Source organism: Eriocheir sinensis, chromosome 27 (assembly GCF_024679095.1).
Source record: "Eriocheir sinensis breed Jianghai 21 chromosome 27, ASM2467909v1, whole genome shotgun sequence".
NCBI classification, from domain to species: Eukaryota; Metazoa; Arthropoda; class Malacostraca; order Decapoda; family Varunidae; genus Eriocheir; species Eriocheir sinensis.
The window spans coordinates 15747679-15768440 of NC_066535.1; the positions used below are offsets into that span (position 1 = coordinate 15747679).

The 20762-nt window shown below is 45.5% G+C and overlaps 1 protein-coding gene across 8 annotated transcripts in view; it reads left to right on the forward strand.

Moving 5' to 3' along the window:
• The window catches only part of LOC127004201 (Ig-like and fibronectin type-III domain-containing protein 1), a 289306-nt gene that overhangs the window by 161752 nt on the left and 106792 nt on the right, over positions 1-20762 (forward strand). For all 8 annotated transcript variants that reach the window (XM_050871723.1, XM_050871717.1, XM_050871715.1 and 5 more), the window contains one exon: positions 2291-2395. In XM_050871723.1, the coding sequence (XP_050727680.1) occupies positions 2299-2395 (97 nt within the window). In that variant the 5' untranslated portion in view covers positions 2291-2298. The remainder of the gene's footprint in view (positions 1-2290; positions 2396-20762) is intronic.

Below are 20762 nucleotides of genomic sequence, written 5' to 3' on the forward strand. Positions count from 1 at the left end.
GAGAGAGAGAGAGAGAGAGAGAGAGAGAGAGAGAGAGAGAGAGAGAGAGAGAGAGAGAGAGAGAGAGAGAGAGAGAGAGAGAGAGAGAGAGAGAGAGAGAGAGAGAGAGAGAGAGCAAGGAAGATTAGTTTAGAATCACGACAGGGTGACGGCATCCATTAGGGGGAGAGAGAGAGAGAGAGAGAGAGAGAGAGAGAGAGAGAGAGAGAGAGAGAGAGAGAGAGAGAGAGAGAGAGAGAGAGAGAGAGAGAGAGAGAGAGAGAGAGAGAGAGAGAGAGAGAGAGAGAGAGAGAGAGAGAGAGTCCTAGTACGTATGGTTTTCATCAAGTCTTGTAAGGGGTCAGAGAATGGACTGAAGGGAACTGGGAAGTGAGAAAACGAGAGAGAGAGAGAGAGAGAGAGAGAGAGAGAGAGAGAGAGAGAGAGAGAGAGAGAGAGAGAGAGAGAGAGAGAGAGAGAGAGAGAGAGAGAGAGAGAGAGAGAGAGAGAGAGAGAGAGAGAGAGAGAGAGAGAGAGAGAGAGAGAGAGAGAGAGAGAGAGAGAGAGAGAGAGAGAGAGAGAGAGAGAGAGAGAGAAGGATGAAAATGAAAGCGCGAGGCAGGTAAATACGAAAACAAAAATATGGAAACAGGAAAATGAATAAAGGACGTGGGAAGGAAGAAAAATGAATAAAATAAGAAAAAAAGTAGAAGAAAATTAAAACGAGAATATATACAAAGAAAAGATAAATAAGAGACGAAAATAAGAAGAAAAGAAGAAGAACGAATAGAATGAAAATACAATAAAAAAGAAGGAGAAGAAGAATATGAAGAAAAAGAAAATTACCAAGAGGATGAAAATATATAAAAGGAAGTCAAAGAAGAAGCAGAATAAGTGTAATAAGAAAAGGAAACGAAGCGAAAGATTAAGTAAAGAAGACGAAGAAGAAGAAAAAGAAGAATAGAAAGAAAAAAAGAAGAAGACGAATAATAACAATAATAATAATAATAATAACAACAACAACAATAATAAATAAGAAATTAAATAAAGAAGACGAAGAAGGATAAGCAGAAGACGAAGAAAAGAATAAAAAGAAGAAGAAATAAGTTAAAAGAGAAAAGGAAAAAGAGGAGAAGGAGGTGGAGGAAGAAGAAGACGAAGGAGGAGGAGGAGGAGGGGTGGAGGTGGGAGCCGGCCCGGTGTATACAGTGTGTGATGGAGCGGAAACATCTCAGCAAATCGGTGATAATCAATAAATCGTTAAAGGCCTGTAACGGCTTAGACGAGGCGGGCATTAGGGGAGGAGGAGGAGGAGGAGGAGGAGGAGGAGGAGGAGGAGGAGGAGGAGGAGGAGGAGGAGGAAGAAGTAGGGAGATTGGTGACGGTGAAGAAGCCAGCTGATGGGGGGAGGGGGGGGCGAGAGAGAGAGAGAGAGAGAGAGAGAGAGAGAGAGAGAGAGAGAGAGAGAGAGAGAGAGAGAGAGAGAGAGAGAGAGAGAGAGAGAGAGAGAGAGAGAGAGAGAGAGAGAGAGAGAGAGAGAGAGAGAGAGAGAGAGACAGGCAGACAGACAGACAGACAGAATGCACTGAAATATTCTGCGTGCATTTTACATTGTGTTTTTTTTTTATTAATTTTTATTCCACACTAATATAATTTCCTTCTTTTTTACATTAGCTTTTTTTTGTGATTTTCCTTTCTAAGCAAAACATTATTATCACTGAGCCGCGAAATGAAACAAAAACAATAATAATAATACCTGACTTTCTGTTTCCAGTGCTAATTAGCTGTCTGGAAAACACACACATTGATGTCATTTTTCTTTCAAACTACAATGTCTGGTTTTATATATATAATGAAACAAAATTTTACATATCACATTTTACCTTATCCACGTCATGTGTGTGTGTGTGTGTGTGTGTGTGTGTGTGTGTGTGTGTGTGTGTGTGTGTGTGTGTGTGTATGTATGTGTATGTGTGTGTGTGTGTGTGTGTGTGTGTGTGTGTTTGGGCAAAGGAGATACATAGGCCAAAGAAGAGCAACACAAAATTATCATAACAACCTGAACACACTGCTCAGAAAAACGATACAGGTGTGTGTGTGTGTGTATGTGTGTGTGTGTGTGTGGCTGGAAAAGGGAAAGCAAAATCTGTGTCCGTGTTATTTACCCGTTTTCCAAGTTTGTTGTGCGCCGGGAGTCGTTGGGGGTCTCAGTTTCACGTGCATGCATTTCCATTCCCCTTTTCCCGTGTTACAAGTGTTGGCTCACCGCTGTGTTTCCCTCGCTGAGCCGTGTTGTGTCTTTGTGTTGCAGGACCCAAGATGGCGTGTGTCGGGAGGAGCCCCAGGGCGCTATTATCGGCGCTGCTGGCTTCGTGTCTCCTGCTGCTGCTCCTCCTACAGCCCAGCACCGCCCAGGGTAAGTGTTCCTCTATCCACTGGTTCTTCACTGTACGGGTCTTGTCCTGGTGTTCAATCGTCGCTTCCTCACAGCTAGATAACCAGATCTTAGATGGTGGGAAATACACTTCCATTAGTTGTTTTGTTTTGGGGGGTTAATAGAGGGTAAGTGTTGCTCTAACCTTTTTGTCTTCACTGTGCGAGTCATGTCCTATAGTATTTTACCGTCGCTTCTTCACAGGGTAACCAAATATTAGATAGCGGGAGATACGCTGTCATTAGTTTGCTTTTTAGGGTAAGTGTTCCTTTAGCTCCCTGGTTCTTCACTGTACGAGTCTTGTCTTGTCCTGTTACCCCTGAGACCAAGCTTAGTCAGTACCCTTAGACCTCACTGCAGCATACTTTGTGTCAGTCCCCTGTCAGACTAACCAAGTGTAGAATCCGTGACAAGCCCAATCCAGTTTAAGAAAAGTCCTTCAAACCACACCACTCTAGCCCATGGTTAGTCCCTTTTTAGCTGCGTCCAGTCCCATCTCAGTGTCTGTTTAACCCAATCCATAGCCCCAGATCAGTCCCTTTTTAGCTGCGTCCAGTCCCATCTGAGTGCCTGTTTAGCCCAATCCTTAGCCCCAGATCAGTCCCTGCTTAGCTAGTCCAGTCCCATCTGAGTGCCTGTTTAACCCAATCCTTAGCCCCAGATCAGTCCCTGCTTAGCTAGTCCAGTCCCATCTGAGTGCCTGTTTAACCCAATCCTTAGCCCCAGATCAGTCCCTTTTTAGCTAAGTCCAGTCCCATCTGAGTGCCTGTTTAACCCAGTCCTACCCAAACCAACCCAGCACCAACCCTCCCCAGCATAAAATAGCAAAATAGCCCAACCCGAGTTACCGTCTCAAGCCCAGTTTAAGAAAAGTCCTACAAACCAGACCGCTCTAGCCCAAGATTAGTCCTTTTTAGCTGCGTCCAGTCCCATCTGAGTGCCTGTTTAACCCAATCCTACCCAAACCAACCCAGCATCAACCCTCCCCAGCATAAAATAGCAAACTAGCCCAACCCCAGTTACCGTTTCAAGCCCAATTCATCAGTTATAATCAGCCTCAGCGTGCCTGGAGCGTGATAGAGCCGGAGTGAGGGCAGCCACGTCAAGCTCAGGCCGGCCAGCCTCTCCCGCTAACTGGGCTCATCGCATTGAGTTGATAATGAGTTTCTTAACTTAATAATTGGCTCGTCGAGAAAGGAGGAAAAGTTCTTTACGTGGGGGTTTGGGGAGGGAGGGATGGAGGGAGACATGGAGGAAGGAAAGAAGTTGTAGAGAGAGGGGGAAAAAATGGAGGGGCAGAATAGGAGGGAGGAAAGTTGCAGAAGAGGAGAAAAGAAGAAATGAAAAAAGGAAAGATGAAAAGAGACAGAAAGGGAATGAAAGTAACAAGAATAGGAGGGAATAAGAGGAAGGCCAGATAGAGGTGAAGAGAAAGGAGATGTGAAAGATGAAAGGGAGGGAAGGAGGAGGGAGGAAAAAGGAGAGACAGGATAAAAAAAGGAAGTAAAAAAAATGGATGAAGGAAAAATGGAAAGCGATTATAATGAAAGTGAAGAGAAAGGAGATATAAAAGATGAAAGGAAGGAAAGGAGAAGGAAGGAAAACGAGAGACAGGATAAGAAAAAAGAGAAAGGAAGTAAAAGAAAGGACATGAAGGAAGAATAGAAGAGAGGAGAGGAAAGGGATTAGGAGAAAATGAGGGAAGAAAAAAGAAGATGTAATAGAAGAAAGGGAGGGAAAGAGAACGAAGGAAAAAGGAAGAGACAGGATAAAAAAAGAGAAAGGAAGCGAAAAAAAGAGGGATGAAGGAAGGATAAAAAAAGAGAAGAGGAATTGGATTAGGAGAAAGTGAGGGAAGGAAGGAAGAAAGTACGGGAAGGAAAGGACAAAAAAGGGAAAAAAAGGAGGGGAGAGAAAAAGGAGAATGATGGGAGGAAAACATCGTAAAAGGAATTGAAAGGAGATAATTTGGGAAAGAGGAGTTGGAGGAATGTTTGTTTGTTTGTTTGTTTTCATCATCATCATCAATTGAAAGGAGATAATTTGGGAAAGAGGAGTTGGAGGAATGTTTGTTTGTTTGTTTGTTTTTGTTTGTGTTTCTTTAGTTTTCTTTAAGTCTTTGTGTTATTCTGTCATTCACTTCCTCCTCTTCATCATCATCATCATCATCATCGTCATCTTTTACTTTCTTTCTTCCTTCTCTGTTCTTCTTCCTCTTGTTCATCATCTTATTATTAATCCTTTTTTCTTCTTTTTCATCTTTTTTTCTTCTTTTTCATCTCATTGCATCATTACTGCCTACCACCACCACCACCACCACTCACACACTCTTGTTCTCCCTCCCTCCCTCTCTCAGCCTCTCTCTCTCCTTCCCTCTTTCTCTCTCCCTCCCCCTCTTTCTTCCCCTCCCTCTCTCACTGGCCTCGTAAAATCTAGCCCCTCCCTCGAAATCACCGCTCAACGCCCTCTGGTGACGGCTATTCCGAGGCTGGGCGCTAAAGTACTTCGCCTCAGAGTTACCGGCGGGGCTGGGAAGGGACGGGGGACGGATGGAGGGCCTGGACCGGTGTATGGGAGTCGAGGAGGTGTGTAGGTGTCTTGCGGGTGTCGTGAAGGCCCCCGGCGGGTAATAAGGCTACCTCCCACGCCCCCCGCTGCGCCCCTGATGGCTCTGGCGACGAGGGTAACGAGATGAAAGGCGGGGTGATGGGGATGGCCACTCAGCGCCCTCGTCTGTCTCTCTCTCTCTCTCTCTCTCTCTCTGGCTTTCTTTTTTGTGGTCCGCGTCACCCACTTCTCTTGTTTTTGAAAGCTCTTGACTGACCTCTGTTTTTCTTCTTCTTTTTCTTTTCTTTTCTTCTTCTTCTTCTTTCTTTTTTCTTCTTCCTCATCCACTTCTACTTCTTTTTCTTCTTCTTCTTCTACTTCTTCTTCTATCTTCTATCTATTTTATCTTCTACTCATATCATTCTTAATTAATCTATCTTTTATTTTTTATTGATATATCTTCTAATCATCTATCTTACACACACACACACACACACACACACACACACACACACACAGCATAATATTTCACCGTGATATAATATAAAATAATAAACTGCACGGCACATTATAATTATTCTCGGCCGAGGTATGAAGCAAAATATTAATGAACCAAAAAAAAAAAAGAGAGAGAGAGCGACGGCGTCCCATAATGAAGTTAATTAGATCACGCCAGCCCATTTTATTTATACTTCCGGAGTGAAAAATAAAAACCCTCCATAATCCCACTATGATAATGTGCGCGATAATGCGGCTAATTAGGTTCTGTGTGTGTGTGTTTGGTACGTGATTAGAGGCAGGCAGGGAGGGCCGTTGTGTGTGTGTGTGTGTGTGTGTGTGTGTGTGTGTGTGTGTGTGTGTGTGTGCGTGTGTGAGAGAGAGAGATGGATGGATAGATTTAAAGAAAGGAAGGAAACTGTTGAAAAAGAAAAAAAGAAGAATAGAAAGGAACAGCGAGAAAGGAGAAGAGGAATCAGGATAACAAAAAGAGAAAGGGAATCGTGAAAGAGTGAAAGAAAATAAAAAAAGGAAGAAAAGGAGAAAAGAAAGTGGAATTAAGAAGTAGGAGGAATAAGAGGAGAGTAAATAACCTGAGGAATAGAGAAAATAACGAGAGAGAGAGAGAGAGAGAGAGAGAGAGAGAGAGAGAGAGAGAGAGAGAGAGAGAGAGAGAGAGAGAGAGAGAGAGAGAGAGAGAGAGAGAGAGAGAGAGAGAGAGAGAGAGAGAGAGAGAGAGAGAGAGAGAGAGAAACTCCAAATGAACACCTTATCGTCGTGGGCCTTTGGTCAATTAACTACTGAGGGTCGTTAGGTCGTTAGGCTCTGGACGCTGCACACTTCACGCTGACAGTAACCTCTTCTTCCTCTTCCTCCTCCTCCTCTTCCTCTTCCTCCTTACCTCTTCCCTTCCTGTTCCTTTTTCCCCCTTTTGCGAACGCTTTTGAAGAAGGGTAAGAATTGGAAGAGGGAGGAAAGAGAGGAAACTATAGAGGGGGAGAGGGGAGGAAAATAGAGCAGAGGAAAACGAGGAGGGGTGAGTGAAGGAAATTGGATGATGAAGTGGACGGGGAAGAGTAAAGGAGAATAGAGGAAAGAGAGGAAAACAAGGGAGGATTCGTGGAAGTATTAGGAGGATGAGGTGATAAGAGGAGAGAAGGAGGAGAAAAAGAGAAAGGAAAACAAAGGAGGGTTCGTGGAAGTAACTGGAGGGTGGAGTGGAAGGGAAGAGAAGAGGGGAAACTACAGTAAAGGAAAGAAAATGAGAGAGAGAGGGTGAGTGAGGGGAATTTGACCGGCTGTGAAGTGGGAGGTGGGAAAGAAGAGGAAAATAGAGAAAGAAGAAGGGTGGGTGAAGGAAGTGGAGGATGAAGTGGGAGAGGGAGAGGAGAGGAAAAGAGAGAAAAATGAAGAAGGGTGGGTGAAGGAAGTGGAGGGTGAAGTGAGATGGGGAGAGGAGAGGAAAATAGAGAGAAAAAGAAGGGGTAGATGAAGGAAGTGGGAGAGGAAGAGGAGACAAAAACAAAGAGAGAAAAGAAGAAGGGTGGAGTGAAGGAAGTGGAGGGTGAGAAGAGGAGAGGAAAACAAAGAGAGAAAAGAAGAAGGGGGTAGATGAAGGAAGTGGGAGGGGAAGAGGAGAGGAAAACAAAGAGAGAAAAGAAGAAGGGTGGAGTGAAGGAAGTGGAGGGTGAGAAGAGGAGAGGAAAACAGAGAGAGAAAAAAGAAGAGTGACTGAATGAAGTGGAGGTTGAAGTGTAGTGAACCGCGCTGGGGAAAGTTAACGAGGAGGTTGTTTTTGTAAATCAGTCTTTCGGGTGAATTTTTCCAGCGAGATGTTATTGTGGAAGCCTCGTCACATCTTTAATCTTTTCTTTTTTTTTCTTTGTGTCCATAATGTTTTACGCCTGTCTGCCTGTCATACACACACACACACACACACACACACACACACACACACACACACACGCACACAGCCACACACACTCTGACCTCCTCTCGAGAACTTTCATCCCCTCGCCCCACTTCGCTAACTTCCGCCCCGACTAATGACCAATACCTCGTTAAAGACCAATTTAGCGTCCCGAGTTGATGCAAAGTAGTTCTATTTTTCATAATTCGTCTCGTGTTGCTCCGCTTACCTCCTCGCCTTGCAAACCAGCCACGGAACATCAAAGGGAACTGCATTAATGAAACAAAAAAAAAAAAGGACTAGATCACACACATACACACGCACGCACACGCACGCACGTATACACACATTCACTAGCACGCACGCACACACTCACACAAATTTTCAAGGATATACTACTGTGCATTTAATTTCGCACCAAAACACATTCCGAGTCACCATATATCAGCGGCGCTCCGACCCGCACGCGCACACACACACACACACACACACACACACACACACACACACACACACACACACACTAATTAATGCTGGTAACTGATTTATATAAAGTTCCTAATTTTGGGGATTTTGTGCAACTTTTTTTTGGATTTGAAAATGAGGTGAAAGTGCTGCAAATTTTGTCGGTAATTTCTTTTATCTACTACTACTACTACTACTACTACTACTACTACTACTACTACTACTACCGCTGAGAGAGAGAGAGAGAGAGAGAGAGAGAGAGAGAGAGAGAGAGAGAGAGAGAGAGAGAGAGAACACCTCACCCATAAAACTAAGCCCAATAGCCCTCCCTCCACCCCGGCGCCATCAGCAGAGTCCATACCACCTCGCGCCCCTCCCCGCCCGCCGCGCCCTGCCTCCCCTTCTTCATGAGCCCCGCCCGCCAGCCAGGTCTCTTTACGCCTCCTCCGTCGCTCATTCCGCGCCCCTTTCCCTCGCTCCTTCCTAAGTGGGTATAGTCCTGCTGATATCCTATACCGTATCCTTCTCCTACTCCTTCTTTTACTTCTACTCCTGTTTCTTCTCGTTGTTGTCGTTGTTGTTGTTGTTTTCGTGTATTTCCCAGCCGTTTGTAATAAGATTTCTCATTTATTTTGTTTTGTTTTCCTTTTTTTCTTTCTTCGTTTGAGTATCTTATCATTTCTGTTTTTTTTCTTCTTTATTTTATCCCGCTACTGGTCTTGTTGTCACTGTTATGGGTATTACTCTCTCTCTCTCTCTCTCTCTCTCTCTCTCTCTCTCTCTCTCTCTCTCTCTCTCTCTCTCTCTCTCTCTCTCTCTCTCTCACATAAAGCCCTGTAACTTGCCTCATTTAAATTCACGGAAATTTTAACTTTCCGCGGACTCTCGGTGAATGCAATGTCGCCCCGCACACATAATTGCATTCAGGGATGGTGGTATGTGCGTATTTGCCCGCAATGTATACGTACACCCACCCACGCGCACACACACTTACACTCGCTCCCAAAATCCACGGACTTACGTACACAAATCCACATACTCTTAGGTACACTTGGTATTCAAAATCTCTTTTATACGTACGTTCACCGTCATCACCACCACCATCACCACCATCATCACCATCTTCAATACCTCTGCTACCACCACCACCACCATCACCATCATCACCATCACCTTTCACCATTACTGTTACCATTATTACCACGACTACCACCACCTTCACTACCTCTCCTTAACCACCCTCACCACCATCATCACTATTAAATCACCACCACCACCAGTATCACCATCATAGTCACCAGTATCACCACCATCATCACCTACACTTCAAATACCACCACTCTTTCTACCTCCAACAATACCATCACCACCACCACCACCACCACCACCACCATCCCCTCCAAAAATCGCATGTAAATGAGCGGTAATTGCTGAAGTATTTATTTTATTTAGATTTGCCCTTGACAGTTGTGTGTGTGTGTGTGTGTGTGTGTGTGTGTGTGTGTGTGTGTGTGTGTGTGTGTGTGTGTGGCTTTTCCCCCTCGCGTCTTCTTTAAATTTGTTCTTTCATTTTCTCTTTTCCCTCATTTCATATTGTATTTTTCGTTTTAATATGAGGTTGGATATTTATATTTATACTCTCTCTCTTTATCCGTCTATCTATCTATCTATCTATCTATCTATCTCCACTTTTAGCCACTTATTACTGAAGCCGCTTTGTCCCGCCTCTTTCTCTTCTTTCCTACACTCCTCTTTCTTCTTTATCTTCTTTTCTTCATTTTCTTTTCTCTTTACCTCTCCCAATTTTTCTTCGCCCTAATCCTCCATTGCATACTTTCCTCCTCCGTCTTTTCTTTTAATATTTTTTTCTTTCTTCCTTAGTGTTTAATCCCCTTCGTGGCCTTCCTCTTTTTTTTTTTCTCGCCGCCTTCTTTCCTCTACTTTTTTTTTCTCTCCTGTGTCTCCTCCTCCCCTTCTCTTTTTTCGCCCCCCCCCCCTCTGGTTTACTCTCTCTCTTTCCCCTTCCAGATTTTCCTTCCACTTAACCCCTCCTCTTCTTTGCTCTTTTTTCTCTTCTCTCATTCTCTTCTCTTTCCCCTTTCATTCTCCTCTCCTCTTCTCTATATATACTTTTTCTTGCTCCTACTTCTCCTCGCCCTTCTTCTTCTTCTCGTTCTTCTCCTCTCCTCAACTCAACTTCTCCTCTTCTTTGTTTTGTTTTTTTCTCTTCTCATTCTCTTCTCTTTCCCCTTACGTCCATTCTCTCTATACTTTTTCCTTCTTCTAATCCTCCTCCCCTTCTCCTTCGTCTTCTCCTTCTTCTTCTCCTCTTCTCATTTTCTTTTCGTCTTTTATATAGCCAATCCTATCATCTCCCATCGCCATCTTCTCTACAGCATCCCTTTCTCCCCAGCCTGCCATTCCTTCAGTATCTCCTCCATTCACTAACCTTATCTGCATGTCTGTTTCCCTCTAACCGCTTTTCCTCCCCTTCTTTTCCTCTCCTCTCTTCTCTCCGTTTCTTCTTTCCCCAGCTAACCAATCCTTTAGTATTTCATCTCTTTACGAACTTTCCTCCCCTTAGATTAGCCTCCCTCCACCCTTTCTCTCTCCTCCCCAGCTGTCCCTCGCGTCTCCACTGCTGACGTAGCCTCCCTCCCCCTTCCTCTTTCACCCCCCCTCCCTCCTGCCGCAGTTTCCTCGCCATGAAGAGACGTGACCACCGCTCCTTGGCATTCTTCCCCCGCCGCCGCACTGGCCATAATACCATCAAGACCTCTGACACTCCCTCCGCCTTCCTCTTCTTTCTTTCCCCTTTATTCCTCACTCTACTCCTCCTCCTCCTCCTCTTCCTCTATCGCCATTTTTCTGTACGTCATGTAACCCCTTAGTAATTCCTTCTTCATCTGCTCTCTCCCTTTTCTACTTTGCCCTTTTTCTTTCTCCCTCTGTTAAATGCATTCTGAACCATCTTTCTATAGCTTCTGCAACCCTTTAGTCCTTCCTTCTCTATCTGTTTTCTGCCTCTTCCTTTTTTTTCTTTTTCTTTCTCTCTCTACTGAATGCACTCCGAATCTTCTTACCTCGTGCAACACCTCCGTCCTTCCTTCTCTATCTTCTCTCCACCTCTCTCCTTTCCCCTTTCTTCTTCCCTCTACTCCATGCACCCCCTACCATCTTTCTTCCCCCCCAGTGTGCCCCTCTTCATCTGCTCTCCATCCTTCCCTCGCTCCAGCTCTCGAAGTCCATCCTTGCGTCAACTCACGTGAGGAAGGGTCTTTCTTTGCCCGAGGTTGTTCGTTAACGCTTCTGCCTCAGGTGATTGCTTTTTGCCCTCTTGTGTGTGTGTGTGTGTGTGTGTGTGTGTGTGTGTGTGTGTGTGTGTGTGTGTGTGTGTGTGTGTTTGTAAGGGGTGGAGGCGCTGGAAGAGAGGGAGAGGTGTGGTTATTGCCGTCGTAAAAAGGCAAAGATGGTGTGAGAATTAGCGGGGGAGGTGAGGTTATGATCCACGTAAAAATGGTGAAGATGGTGGGAGATTGAGGGCAGGAGGTGGTAATGTAAGGGGTGCAGGTGGCATAAAAGGGGATGAGGTGGGGGTTTACAACGAAGAAGTGATGTCCCGAGGGAATCTGACAGCGTAAAACTGGCTGTCATGGTGTTGTTTTTGAAAGAAGTGATATGATGAGGGAACTGAACTCGACTGTATAAACGGAAACGAGGTGAGATTATGAGAGCACTTAGCGTAGAAAGGAAACGAAGTAGTGCGAAGGTGAGAGGGAGAAAGGATGCTAAAAAGAAACCTTAAGGTGCAAAGGATGAAGAAAGGTTGTGTTAAGAGAGAACTAACCGGTCGGCGTAAAATAATATAGAGTTCGTGTGATTGCGAAAGTATTTGTTGCGAGAGCTCTGGGTAACGGAAAACAATAGAGGGGTCGTATCATAAGACATTTCATTGCCCAAGAACACCTATTTGACAAGGTTTTCGTAGGAGTTTGGGGCATTTCCAGGATTAGCTTTATGACCCCGGTGGTAGTTTGATCCTTCCTCTGTACCGTGAACCTGAAGAAACACTCATTAGAACCCGCCTGACCCCCTCTTTAACCTTTAGAAATAGCTGATGTGAGGAGCGAAAGTGTCTTATCATTCCGACCCTAGTTAGGAACCTTGCAGAGAAGACCGTGAGGAAAGCGGGAAACATGGAAACATGGAAACATGGAAACGCAGGCAACAGAAAGCCTATTGGCTCATTACGAGGTTGCCCGCTTTGGTGATTTAATCTGCTCGACAGCCTGGGGCCTGGGGAGCAGATGAAAGCACCTCGACATTGAGGAGTAGATGAAAGCACCTCGATATTGAGGAGCAGATGAAAGCAACTCAATATTCAGTTTACTCCCGACGCAGCGAAGTGACGGTCGATTCTATATTTGAAGGAGTTGATAGTATTCGCATTTACTACTTCTGAAGGAAGATTGTTCCAGTGACGGATGACTCGGTTTGAAAAGAAACTCCTTCCGATGTCTGTGTTACATCGCTTAGACTGAATGGGTAAACCGTTATTTCTAGTTCTTAGGTTGGTTTGCAATTCAAAGAAATTGGAGTAATCGACGTTATTGAATTTTTTCAGATACTTGAAGACTTGAATCATATCTCCTCGTAGGCGTCTTTTCTCTAATGTAAAGAGATTGAGTCGCTTGAGTCGTTCCTCTTACGGTTGAGCCCTTAAGGTTGGTATCATTTTCGTGGCGCGTCGCTGAATCCTTTCCAGTAAATCAATGTCCTTTCTGTAATTAGGAGACCAGAACTGTACTGCATACTCGAGGTGCGGTCTTACCATGGAATTATACAAGGATAGCATCACGTCTGGCGTTTTACACTCTAAGTTCCTCGCTATGAACCCGAGCATAGTGTTGGCTTTGTTGTATGCTTTTTTACAGTGATTCGCGTGTTTCAGGTCACTGCTGATAGTGACTCCAAGATCCTTTTCCTCCTGCATCGCTTGCAGAGGTCTCCCATTCATGATGTATGTGTGGTTACTATTTCTGGACCCAATGTGCATGACTTTGCATTTGTCAACATTAAAAGACATTTGCCATTTTCCGACCATTCGATAATGTGATTGAGGTCTTTCTGAATGATTTCGCAGTCGGTCTTTGTGAGTGACTTTCCAACAACCTTAGTGTCATCAGCAAATTTCGATATTGTGGATTTCAGTCCTGCTTCGAGGTCGTTGATATATATGATGAAGAGAATGGGTCCCAGCACTGACCCTTGAGGCACTCCACTAGTGACTGGAAGCCAATCGGAAGGCTGTCCGTTGAGTAGTACTCGTTGTTTTCTGTCGGTGAGCCAATCTCTTATCCACGCGATCAGATTGGCTCCAATGCCCGCCGAGTGCAGTTTCTTAAGGAGTCTCTCGTGCGGTACTTTGTCGAAGGCTTTCTGAAAGTCCAGGTATATAACATCACTGGGGATGTGGGCATCCCAGTTCTTATATATACCTTGGAAGAAGTCTAATAAATTCGTTAGGCAGGAGCGCTTGTTTCTGAAGCCATGCTGGGTGTCGGAGATTACATTATTGTCTTCTAGAAACTTAACAAGTTTGTCTCTAATAATCTTTTCGAGTATTTTTCCTGCCACTGATGTCAAACTTATGGGCCTGTAGTTTAATGCAACGCTTTTGTCTCCTTTTGAAAATTGGTGTTACGTTCGCCATCTTCCAGTCTTCCGGGACCTTTTTCAATTGAACAGACTGGTTGAATATGTTAGTGAGTGGCTGAAGTATTTGTTGTTTAAGCTCTTTTAATAACCGCGGGGACAAACCGTCAGGTCCTGTTGACTTGTTCGTGTCGAGTTTATCCAAATACTCTTTCACTTCTTGGTCGCATATTGAGTCAATTTTCAGGGGCGTGATTCCCCTCGGCAGGTCAGGGTTCTCGGGCATGGTTTCGATGTTTTCGACTGTGAATACGGATGCGAAGTTACTGTTGAGGATTCTGGCCATCTGTTTACTGTCCTGAGTTGCAGCTCCAGTCTCGTCTGTCAGGGGACCAATATTGGATTTTACTTTCTTTTCGATCTGATGTATGTGAAGAATTTTTTGAGTTTGTCTTGATGTCACGCGCTATTTGTTTTCGTAGTTGCGTGTACTACTCCGAATAAGGGTGCGACAAGCTCTGAGGCTGTTGTGGTACTGAGAACGGGCTTCGGCCGTGTCATTCTCTTCATTAGGTTATAATTCCTTTTTTAAGTTTACCGCCCTTTTTATTTCTCTGGTCATCCACGGTGGATCTACGGCACCATTTACTCGCCTGGGTTTCGTCGGCACTGTAGCCTTTTCTACTCCCAAAAGCTTATCTTTGAAGTTGTTCCACACGTTGTCGATTGTATTGTCGGTTAGGTGAAGTTGGTCCCAGGTCGCAGAGGGAAGCAGCTCACGGGCTAGGTTGAAATTTGCTTTTTTGTAGTCGGGTATCACTGACGGATTGTCTACGAGTTTGTGACTTATGTTGACATTGAAACGGATTAAGTGGTGATCGCAACCGTTAATTTTTTCACCAACTTCACAGTCGCGAATGAGGTCGGGGTCGCTTACTAATACCAGATCCAGCAGATTGTTTTCTCTTGTTGGTTGAGTTACAACTTGAGTGAGGAACGAATCCTCCACCATTTCTATAAGCCTGTTACCCTCTTGATCTCCAGTCAATTGTCCCCAGTCAATGTTAGGGCAATTAAAGTCCCCAATTAAGGGGGGGAGGGGCGAGGTGCGAGGTGGAAGGTATGGATAAGGATCGGAGGAGGAGTTAATGGTGATCTCCTGAAGTCCCCGAAGAGTGTGATAAGGGAATGCCATCTTGGTCACGGTTCTTCCATCACGCCGGCCAGCCATGCACCCAGCGCCGGGGAACATGATGAAGGTGCAGATTTTGTTACGTCGCGCGGCCCCACCAGTCAACCAGGCAGACTGTCGATCAATCAGTCAACCAGTCAACCACCCAACCAGTCAAAGGGTCAGTCAGTCAACCAAAACCATTCAATCAGCTGATAATTTAAACATACTACCAGAAAACTAACTAACCTATCAACCAGTCATTCAGCCAGCCGACCAACCAACTAGTCAACCAAAATACGAACCACCAACCCAAACAACCCAACCAGACGCTCTTTTTCCTCACCACCAACGAGGAGTCAACCAAAATACGAAACACCAACCCAAACAACCCAACCAGACGCTCTTTTCCCCACCACCAACGAGGAGTCAACCAAAATACGAACCACTCAACCAAACAACCCAACCAGACGCTCTCTTCCTCACCCTCACGCTGCTGGCCAAATCGCTGGACACTGAATGAAAACTGGCAATTGCGAAGGAGGCTAAAAGGTGCCTCTCTCACTTTTCCGCGGGGGTTGGCGAGGCCCGAAGTGGCAGATCCAGGCACCAAACACGTGTATTGCCAAGCCATTTAGAGAAGCGCCAGGTCTCATTGCCGGCCTGAAAGCATTCCCAAGTGAGTGTATTTTTCCTCTCTCTCTCTCTCCTCGCTTTAGTGTCCGGGGCGTGGCTGTGGCTGTATAGAGTTGTTGAAAGTGTTGCTGGTGTTGGTGGAGTTACTGGTGGTGGTGGTGATGGTGTTGTTTGCCGTGTGGAAAGAGGAAGGGGAGTGTGAGGAAGGGACGGATGCTGTGATATTATCTTTTAACACGAAGGGAAAGCCGCTCTCTGATTTAACTGTGGGCAGAGAGAGAGAGAGAGAGAGAGAGAGAGAGAGAGAGAGAGAGAGAGAGAGAGAGAGAGAGAGAGAGAGAGAGAGAGAGAGAGAGAGTCATACACAGAAAAGACAAAACAAAAAGTAACAGAGGAGGTCGCCAGAAAACAAACAAACAAACAGCCATTCGGAAAGTGAAAAGAAAACCCAAAAATGCCCCCCAAAAATAAAAGCGAAAGGAAAGAAAGAAAAAAGAAGACAAACAATAAAAGTAGAGAAAAATTCAGTTTATGAAGTCCACGGAAGTGCGCACAATAAGCTATTTCGGTTTTAAATGGCACTGCAGACCTGGGGGTACATTTATGCCGGGCGGGATAAGTAAGTTTCGGGGAAGCCTTTGTGTTGAGGTGGACGGGGCGGGGGGCAGGAGCGAGGGGAACTGGAGGAGGGAAGGGGCAGGGGTCAAGGGAGGAGGGAGGGGGCTGGAGGGGAACTGGATAGGGGGTGAGGGAAAGGGATTGGAGGGGAAATGGATAGGGGGAGAGGCAGGGAATGGGCTTTGCAGCTGTGACTTCAGGGGACAGGGTCGGGGAAGGAAATAGGGACTAGAAAAACAAGGCAGGGGCTAAGGAAGGGACTAGGACTGGAAGGGGCTGGGAACGAGAGGTAAAGAGACAAGGTTTGGGTAGGAGAAGGGACCAGACCAGGGCGGGGAAGGGTCTGGGAACGAGAGGTAAAGAGACAAGGTTTGGGTAGGAGAAAGGACCAGACCAGGGCGGGGAAGGGTCTGGGAACGAGAGGTAAAGAGACAAGGTTTGGGTAGGAGAAGGGACCAGACCAGGGCGGGGAAGGGTCTGGGAACGAGAACTGAAGAGACAAGGTTTGGGTAGGAGAAGGGACCAGACCAGGGCGGGGAAGGGACTGGGAACGAGAACTAGAGGTAGGAGAAGGGACCAGGGCAAGGAAGGGGCTGGGGCCGAGGACGAGGACTGGGTCAGGCGGGAGAGATCCATTTCGCGATAAGGAGAAAATGTGAGCCACGAGGGTCCCACGGGCGACGGCGGCGGCGGCGGAAACTCGAAAACAGAGGAGCATCGGGGAGCGGAAAGGTAGAGATGAACGCCGGCAGCTGGATTGATGGCGGCGAGGGAAAGTTTGCGAAGAACGGCAATCATAACACGTTTTAAAATGTGAATATCGAAAAAGGAGAACAAAAAAACAACTATAATGATAATAATAACAACAATACTATTATTACCAACAACAACAACAACACACTGCATCTACCACCACCACCACCTTCTCCTCCTCCCCCTCTCGGATCAAAGCTAATACGGTCGCTGTTCTCATTTAGATCGCACACAGGATAACGCGCGCGGCAGCCCCAGACGCCGCTGATTAACTCATACGTCCTCGGAGCCACGCGACACCAAGACACACCTCGCTTTAGAAACGTCCCCCCTTAAAAATTACCTCGCTTTCTTATAAGACTGAAAAGATACCCGTTTTTTTTCCTCTCTTTCCCCTCGTATCACCCCGCGCTTGTATGCATATGGGTATAAAAGAAGGGGAAAGAGAGAGTGGGAGTGAGAGAGAGGGAGACGGAGAGAATGGGCGGTTGCAGTTCGTGGTAGTGAATGTGAAAGAAGGAAAGAAAAAAAGAATACTGGTCTGTTACTTGGTCTGATCGGCCGCTTAAAAGTGTTAGCAGCCATGATTGTTCCCTTTGATGCTGGAGAGAGAGAGAGAGAGAGAGAGAGAGAGAGAGAGAGAGAGAGAGAGAGAGAGAGAGAGAGAGAGAGAGAGAGAGAGAGAGAGAGAGAGAGAGAGAGAGAGAGAGAGAGAGAGAGAGAGGAAGGGAGAGACTTCAAAAAATGTGGTTCTGATTAGCAACTTTTGAGGCGTTTATGGAGTGTGTGTGTGTGTGTGTGTGTGTGTGTGTGTGTGTGTGTGTGTGTGTGTGTAAAGTGTTCACGTTTATCTAGTCCAAAAACTGATCAACAAAGACAGGAACACAAAAAGTAAATGATTAAAGTGCAGAATTCATTGTCTTGATTATTGCATTCTCCTTCATGCTCTCCTCCTTACCATCTTTATCTTTAACACCTTTTATATGACGCATCTTTACGAGGAACCACAGAACCCACCACCACCACCACCACCACCACAGGAAACAGCACCCTACCCGTCTCATTATCACCTTCCCTCCTCCTCCTCCTCCTCCTCCTTATCTCCGCAGCATCCCTATTATCCATCACGAGGGAAGTTTACGCGCGCGGGACACCCTTTTATGGACCCGCTACACCGCCGGGGACCGCACCAAATCTGAATATATATAATAAGTAATGTATTTGTACCTTGATATCTGTTCGCCGTTAGGGGAGCAAAGTTTCATACTCGCCCTTAATATATGGGTCGTTGTGTATTGGTTGCCGGGCCTGGTTTCGATAGGACGCCCGCCACCACCACCACCACCACCACCACCGTTGTTTTATTGATGATGTGTATCCATAATGTACGAGCCATGGAAGGTGTGTGTGTGTGTGTGTGTGTGTGTGTGTGTGTGAGAGAGAGAGAGAGAGAGAGAGAGAGAGAGAGAGAGAGAGAGAGAGAGAGAGAGAGAGAGAGAGAGAGAGAGAGAGAGAGAGAGAGAGAACAAGGAGAACGAAAATAGTAGATGGATAACAGAAAAAAGAGGATGATAAGGGAGAAAAAAAATAAAAGAAAAAATAACAGCAACACCACCACCACCACCACGACCACCACCACCACCACCACCAACAACAACAACAACAACAACAACAACAAAAACAACAGCAAAAGAAAAAAGAAGAAAAAAGAAAGTGAAGGAGAAAACATGGAAAGAAGGACGATGGAACTGCCTGTTTTAGAGATTTAATCTATTCGTCAGGCGATGCAGGAGGAGAAGGAAGAAGAAGAAGAAGAAGAAGAAGAATTGTAAGAAGGAAAATAAAGAAAGGAGGTAAATGAAGAACAATAACAAGAACTAGAACGAAAAGGAGGAATAAAAGGATGAAAAGAAGGAGGTGGTGGGATGATCGTTAAGTATAGGAGCAAGAGAAGGAGGAAGAGGAAGGAAAGAAGGAAGAGGAAGAAGAAAAAGAAGATGTAGAGGAAAATAAAAAAGAAGCAAAGGAACGTGGTAGAAGATTAGTAGGTGCAAGAAAAGGAAGAAAGAGGAGGGAAAGGAGAAAAAGGAAAGAGGAGGAGGAGGAGGAAGAGGAGGGAAAGGAGAATTGGCATCATGAAGGGTAAGGAAGATTGATATCGACTTTAAACTCCTTCCCGCACGAGATTTCCATGAGTCAGCGAGTCTTCATGTTCCTCATCCGTCGGGCGTCACCTTCGGAAGGGAACGAGGTGGAGGAGGAGAAGGAGAGAGCTGATGGATTGAGGGAAGAGGAGGGGAGGGGTGGGGTGTCTGGAGGGGAATATAGGGGGGGGAGGGTGGAGGTAACACAGCCAACCATGCATATAAACTTTTCCGTAGGCGTCAAGAGAACCAGATTAGGCCTTTTCCTCCCCCCCTTCCTCTCTCTCCCCCTTACGTAACCCCTCCCCCTCCTCCTCCTCCTCCTCCTCCTTCCCGTCTCCCTCTCCCTCCCTTCCCTCCATTCCTCGTTGCTGTCGTAATAAGGGTTGGTGTGTGTGTTTGTGTGTGTGTGTGTGTGTGTGTGTGTGTGTGTGTGATTATTCGACGTTCAACATTTTTTTTTCTTCATCTTCATCAAAAACAACATCATCATCATCATCATCATCATCTCTTCTTCTTCTCTCCCATATTTTTTTTTCCATTTTTAATCGAACTGATCTTCCTTATTTTTTCTTTTTTTGTTCAATAGGGAAGATTAGTTACATTATATACCTTTACTAGAATAAGCTTTGGTCTCGTATTACGTGAGGCAGAAAATAAAAAGAAAAAAAGATATATAATTCTAATAAGGTTCTGGAGCAGCGAGGAAAAAATTTTAGGAGGAAATGAAAACGACAAGTATTTTTAACCGCCTTCAGCTATTTGAGAAAGTCCGGTATTATTTTCGACGTTAGAGAGAGAGAGAGAGAGAGAGAGAGAGAGAGAGAGAGAGAGAGAGAGAGAGAGAGAGAGAGAGAGAGAGAGAGAGAGAGAGAGAAACGGACAAACAAACACACATACAAAAACTGAAACAAAAGGAGAAACATAAATAGAAAGATAGAATTGACAGACAAACAAATAAGTAGATAGACAAACAGGTAGACAAAGACAGATAGAAACAGGTAAAAACAAACAAACAGAAATAGACCGACAAGCTAAACAAAAAATGATAAATACACAACCAAAATCAAAACAAAAACACAAAAAAAAAATTCAAACCGAAAAAAGAAAAAAAAACAGTATTACTAACAAAGGAGTGAGGAGGAGGAGGAGTAAAAAGGACAACACCCACCCTTACTAAACTCACCTGTGCGTTCGGCCGGCCAGGTAGACGCACAGGGTGGGCGGCGCGCGTCATGGGGCAGATAACAAGATGAGGTGAGAGCGTGACTTCATTAGGGCACTTTTACCTCCACACCTGTACCTGGAAGCGCTTTACGAGGAGTCTTTGGGTAAATTTTATCCGGCAAACAACACCTGGTACCTGCCGCTGAGAGAGAGAGAGAGAGAGAGAGAGAGAGAGAGAGAGAGAGAGAGAGAGAGAGAGAGAGAGAGAGAGAGAGAGAGAGAGAGAGAGAGAGAGAGAGAGAGAGAGAGAGAGAGAGAGTTCCAAAGCCTAATAATTACAATAGCGCTGATCAGGTCTGTGTTTCCAGGATAAGGATTTGTAGCAGTGAGAACGGCAGGAGGGAAAGGGCTTACTGCTGATTCGTGCTGGGTAGGGGTGCGTTGGGGTGCGAGGGGGGTCAAGGGGGGCGGGTGGTACTAAACGGGGCGGGATGGTCTTGAGTGGAATGGGGGCAAGATAGGTTATGATGTTGTGGGGTGAGGTGGGATGATGTTAAGAGGGTGGAGTGGAGTTGGTTTAGAAGAGGTGACGTGGGGTTGGGCTCGGGGTGAAATGGGGTGAGGTGAGATGGAGTAGGTTTAGAAAAAGGGAGTTGGGGAGAGTTAAAAGGAATGAGGTGGGGTAGAGTTGTTGGTGCTTAGTGAGTGCTCAAACTGCTAGTCGGTCCACGGGTAGAGGAAAAACCAATATCCGTCAAGGTTACTTATTATAAAAACATACACAAG